This window comes from Pteropus medius, unplaced genomic scaffold (assembly GCF_902729225.1).
Source record: "Pteropus medius unplaced genomic scaffold, Ma_sr-lr_union100, whole genome shotgun sequence".
Taxonomy (NCBI): Eukaryota; Metazoa; Chordata; class Mammalia; order Chiroptera; family Pteropodidae; genus Pteropus; species Pteropus medius.
The window spans coordinates 14,953,936-14,959,978 of NW_024354499.1; the positions used below are offsets into that span (position 1 = coordinate 14,953,936).

At 45.1% G+C, this 6,043-nt stretch overlaps 1 protein-coding gene across 4 annotated transcripts in view; it reads right to left on the reverse strand.

The window, feature by feature from the left end:
• ST3GAL5 (ST3 beta-galactoside alpha-2,3-sialyltransferase 5) overlaps nt 1-1,909 on the reverse strand; it is a 61,478-nt gene extending 59,569 nt beyond the window's left edge. The window contains exon 1 of one of the 4 annotated variants that reach the window (XM_039852729.1): nt 1,702-1,909. In XM_039852729.1, the coding sequence (XP_039708663.1) occupies nt 1,702-1,789 (88 nt within the window). In that variant the 5' untranslated portion in view covers nt 1,790-1,909. Of the gene's footprint in view, nt 1-1,319; nt 1,581-1,701 lie in introns of those variants that run through there. The other 3 variants (XM_039852733.1, XM_039852730.1, XM_039852731.1) reach the window with 3 other exon arrangements.
• Nucleotides 1,910-6,043: the final 4,134 nt, after the last annotated feature.

Here is a 6,043-nt window from a genome sequence, read left to right on the forward strand (position 1 = left end):
AGCACAGCAAGGAAAGCAGAGAAGAACTGGAGGAGACAAAATCAAAGAACAAAGAGTCTGTTCTTATTCTCCCTTGAACATATCCTTTAAATTCAATACCAATCAAAATAGACCGGTATAGTAACATGGGGCAATTTGGTAATCTATGCCAAAATTACAAGCATTTTCAAAATAGGCAGTCATAAAAGGCAAATTTTTAGAATTTATGCCTGTCGGCCCTCTCTCTCTTCCATAAACCTCTTCATACCTTTCTATCTCACCCATTTCTTTTCTTGCCTGGGGAAAGAAATGACTACTAATTATAAGGAAGGTTCTTTCCTCTCACAGAAACAACAGCACTCACATAATGGACAGACATGTAAAAAGCCCTGTGACATGTGGCTACAGTACTCTTGAAGCTCATAGCAGCCTCTCCTTGCCCAAGCATTGGTTGGAATTTAGGTGATCCCCAGCTCTATGAGCAGGGATGTAAGACATGCTTCTAAGTTGTCAAGCTTTCAGAATTACACATACGGAACCACAACCCTTCTTGACTGTTTTTGAGCCTGTACCCCTTCAATCAACAGATACAGGTACCTCTTCCAGTTTCAGGACATGCGACCTTCTGTGGAAGAGGATTAGCAGTCATATGCCAAGAAGAGGGCTCCGCTAAACACCAGAAGGCAGGAAATGAGTCTCCTTCCTCTTCACAATCCCAATACCCAAAAAAGTGCTTGGCAGAAGAGCAGGCAGTCCAAGGGTGCCAGATAAAGCACCACAGGTAAAACCATTTTCCCTTTTAAAACAATGCTACCTAATTAAGCAGAGGCCATTATGTACACTAATTAAAATGTGAGAACATAAAATTAGTCTTTCAAGTCAGCTAGTGATTCTGCAGGACCCTCTATATCTTAAATACATTTTGTGCTCAGAATCACGGAACGGGGTCACCTGGAAGTGACCACGACCATGAGCAGATCAAGCTTCTCAGTACAGACCAGGAGACCGAACTCCACAGGGACATCAGTGTTGGCCAAGGTCACTCAGCTGGTGTGGAGTAGGGGCAAGAGGACCCTGCCTCTCCTTATTCGCTGCTCAGAAATGCTCTCTAAAAACCTTGCGTTACTTATACACTAAAGGCGCATAACGAACGCATACATTGGTCAAGCACTGCTTGCAATTCAGAAGAAACCAAAGGTCACCAAAACATCTCCTCCGCAGGGCTGGTCGCAGAGAGGGGGCAGGAAAGGTCACTGGCGAATTTCTACCTACAGACATCACACATCCCACCTTCTAGATTGATGCAAAGGGCGGTAGCGGTATCGGGAGCTACCAGTTACCTTGCGGGGAGTCCCCCAATCCGGTCCCGGGGAAATGAGTTAACTCGGCTCTGCTGGCTCGGAAGCTTCCAGCAATGAATTAAACCCCGAACCGCTGCGGAAAGCTGTGAGGAAAGGGCCACTGCGGCTGGACAGGGCACCCAGGCCGTTCACCCCTGCGCCTCTACAGCGGGCCGCAACGCCCCACGCCCGGCCAGCCACGACTCAGCCCGCGTCCCCGTGAGGCGCGTCTGGGGGCGCCGTACCCTGGGCGCTGCCCGTGGGGGCTGGGGCGGAGCCGCTAGGCCCAGACAGGCGAGGGCAATGACAGATCGCCGCCGCCGCCGCCGCCGCCCCCAGCCCGCGAGCCCCGCTGCGCGAGGGAGTGGGCTGCGCCACGTACCTCGGCCGGCAGGTGCCGCGGCCGCCGCCGCCTCGGTTCGCGGCTGCAGGGGACGCCGCTCCGCGCCGCCCGCCGCCTTCGTCTGCATACTAAGGAAGGGGCGTCTGCTGGCAGCCAGCCCCGTGTCCCGCGCCCCCGCCAGCCCCCGACGCCGCGCTCGCGCCCATTCAGTCCCCACCGTCCGCTCCCCCGCGCGGATGCGGAGGAGGGGCGTGGGGCGGGACCGCGCGTCACGAGGACACGGGACACCAATCGGAGTGTGCGAGGCCTGCCGCGGCGGCCCCGCCCACAGGCCGCGCAGTCCCTCCACCCAGCTAGGTTCGGGGAGCCGGGCGCCCCCAGCTGGACGCACCCAGGGCGGAGGGCGGGCTGAGGCTGGGGCTGGGGTCCCAAGCACCCACTGCTGTCTCGAACTCTGCGTGCGGATAGATGGTGGAAGGAACAAAAGGTCAGATTGGTTGGTTATAGGTTTTTACTGCGCAGAGGACTCGTGAGTGCGGAGCCGGTGAACGAAGGGGCTTCACATATTCGCGTGCTTTCTTTACTCGCCAACACAACTCCCAGGCCAACCCTGGTTCAGAACTCCTGGGGCGGTAAAAACCTGCACCAAGGCAGCCTAGGCGTGTCTGGAGACTTGCGGAACAGCTTTATGTTGTTAACACGTGTAGGATAAAAGAGTGTGAAAGCTGATTACCCACCAGTGTAATAGATGGGTAATTGGGGCCCAGAGAGCAGAAGTGAGTCACCCTAACTCATTGGGGGCATTTAGTGGCAGAGCCAGTATCAGAATTTGCGCTTGGAGCATCCCCTTCCATACCTCTGGAATCCCCTTTGATTCTGGAGAGGAAATGTCATACAATTAAAAGTATTAGTGAATCCCAAAATTGAGAAATTAATAAGAGTTTAAAACACTGATGTTACCTCTGTAACAGCTGCATGTGTATTGTGTGCCTGCGACGTTTCTGTGCCTTTGAACTTGCTGACTCTTCAGTGATACTGTTCTGCTTTCAGAATTTTCTTTCAGGTTAATGAACTCAGAGCATCACGTTCATGTGCCTGCGATACTGCTTTGGGTTTGAAAAGGAAGATCCTAGACTTTGAACAAAATATAGTACATAAAGCCAAAGTTTTGTCACCCTTTTTTTTTTTTTTTTTTGCAACAATTTGCACATGGTTTGCACAGCTCCAAACAGTTTGAGAATGTCTGTGTTCTTCCCTTGGTGGAGGCAGGGGTTCTGGAAAAGAATATGTATCTAGGTAAGAAAGGTCAGGAGGGAAATCTTGGAAAGTGTGGGAGGACTCTGCCTTCATACCTCCCAAAGAGATTTTGCCATTAAAATGTTTCTGGATTATTCTAAGGTGAGGACAAAAGCATTTTGAAAAAATTGGAGGAAAAGCTGCCACTGAGAGATCTAATCCAGAAGTTGGCCAAGGCTGGCCAGGCAGAGCAGCTGCCTGAGTCAGTGACAGCTGCAAGGAGAATGCCGAGCACCTCATCCCTTCCCTCTTGGAGACCAGCCTGAGGCCTGCTTGCTGAATCAGACAATTTACCTCTCTTTGCCTCAGCTACTCTTCCCCTTTGCTCACAAATACTCCTTGTCCACAGAGCCAGGCCCTGAAAGCATGGAGGTCAGCAGTATCCTGGCTTGGAAGAGTGGGGATAAGGTGGTGGTGAAGAAGAAAGGGAGTTTGAAGCTGTCTCCTTTCTCAGCCTAACAGGACAGCTGGTTAGCTTACTCTGTACCCATGAACTCATTCACCTTACTCACATTTGGTGGAAGGAGAGGTTGACCCACTTGTGTAACAAGACAACCTGCACCCAAAACCTCCTTTTTACTGGCCACAGAGCCATTCTTAGCTACTGTTCTGGATTAAAGCAGAAATCTCCAAGCAGTAGATTAGGATCAGCCCTGGACCCTGACTAGTAAAGAGACTATTTTTAAATCTGAGATAGCAACCATGATTTTTTAATTCTTTAGTTCCTTTTGCTCGTTACTGTGGTCATTTTGTAAGCAGCCATTGTGGTTGTCCCCAACATCCATCCCACCCTTCCCCTCTGTAATGCAAGGTACAGTTGAGGTAAGTTTGCCCCCACTCTTAGCTCTAATTGGTCTAAGTCAGTAGTTCTCAAAGTATGGTCCATGGACCTCTCTGGTGGTCCCTGAGGATCTTTCAGGGAATCTCCCAAGTCAAAATTATTTCGTAATAATCTAAAATATTACTTACTTTCTCACTGATGGTACAAAAGCAAAGATGTACAAAACTTCACAAATCAAGGTAGTGGAACCAAATTGTACTAATACCCTCCACCACCATGTTTTAAAGGTGAAAAAAAAAAAAAATACAGTTTCACTTAATGTTCTTGATGGAGCAGTAAAATCTATTAACTTTATTAAAATCTCAATCTTTGAATATGTGTTTAATATATGACAAAATGAAAACCATATAAAACACTTTTGCTACAAACTGAAGTATGTTGGTTGTCTAAGAAGAAGCATTTGTGTAATCACTTGCATTGCAAGCTGATCTAGCTGTTTTATTTCATGAAACAGCATTTTTACTTGATAAAACAATTGACAAATTATGGTTATTTCAACTTAGGTATTTTCTTGAAAATGAACTGAGTGAACCTGTCTGTTCAAGGAAAACAGTCAACTATTTATTGCCAATGATGAAAAAATTCCAGCTTTCAGAAGAAATTTAGAATTTTGGGAAACATATCGTCATGAGTTTGACAGCTTCTCAATATTTAAGGACCTTTTTTGATAGGATCAATAGTGATATTAATGAATGTGATTTTTGGATATTGGATAATGTATAATATTTCGAAATTTGGAAGACCTGAATATACTCAGTGAATCAGTGTGTTCCAAGTGGCTAATGCATGACGTTACAAAATCATTAATTGAAAATACAAGGCAGACAATAGATTTTAATTTAATAATATTAAAAGTTTATAGATAAGGTTTTAGATTCCATAGTGTAACAAACTTTTATGAAATTACCTCTTGTAAAGTTTTGGTGTAGTATCAAAGAGGAATATCCACAATTTTCTTAAAAAATTTATTAAAATACTTCATCCTTTTCCAATTACATATTACTGTGAATCAGATTTTCTTCACGTACTTTAACCAAGCAATATGCAACAGATTGAAAGCAGAAGCAGATATGAAAATTCAATTGTCTTCTATTAACCCAATCTTAAAGAGAATTTAATTTTTAATTTGGCAAATATCAATAGATAAAGCCTCTATTAAAAAGATACTTTGGGATCTTCAGTAATTTTTAAGAGTATAAAGGGGTCTTAAGACCAGAGTTTGAGACTAAGCCAAAAAAGCTGGTCCAAACCACCCAGAGTCCTCTCATCCTCCTTACCACTAGGATTGGTTCATGGGTGGCCATAGGAACCAGAGTGATCCAATGACAGGAAATCTCAGGAATTTATTGGATGGTGGGAGAGAGATGCTTTCATTTCCTGCTAGACAGGAGCCAGGCAGTAGCTTCAAAAGCTGCTGATTAGGTAGCCATTTTAGACTACAGGAAGAGCTTATCTTAGGAAGAGAATAATGCTATGGGAAGCAGAGGGAGAGGTTAGAAAGAAACCATTTCCTTTATGACATTTTTAAACCGCCAGATCAGACCAGCTCTGCGGCCCATCTTACTGCTATACATGCCAGTTTGACAAGCCAATGAATTCTATTGCGGATTAAACTAGGTACCTTTAAGTGCCCTAATTGATGCATTTTGGACCTTTTCGTGCATATTTTCACCTAAACAAGTACCTAATGTCTCAGATAATATATTTCTAGGGTTTACTCATTCAGCCATTATCATTACAATACAAATTAGCTTCTGAAGTAAAGTTGGAAGGCAGAGCAGCAGGGTCTGTGAGGACAGGAACCTAGCACAGAGGGGTCAAAAGTGCTGACATTTTTGAGAGCAGTAAGGAACAGTGGCATATAATCTTGAACAGCAAGATTATAGCAGATTTTAAATTTTCTTTGCTTATGTATTTCACAAATTGGACAACAGGAGCATGTACTGCTTTTTTTTTTTAAGGAAAAACTATATTATTTTTTAATAGTCCACTGAATAGGAGCACAGGCTTAGAAGCAGGTTGGGATTGGGAAATGGCAAGAGAACTCTTGGGCTAAAATTGCTAGCAAGGAAGAAAGAAGATCTGTAAGGAATGCCGATGGGCCCAGAAAACAAATTTCCTTTTATTTAGTTAGCCAAGAGCCAACCTCAAAGATCCAAGGGAATGAGCTGGAATCCCCAAAGGTTAAGGAATCATTAATTATGCCTCAATCAAATCTTGCAGCTGAAATACTTGCAGTTAAGA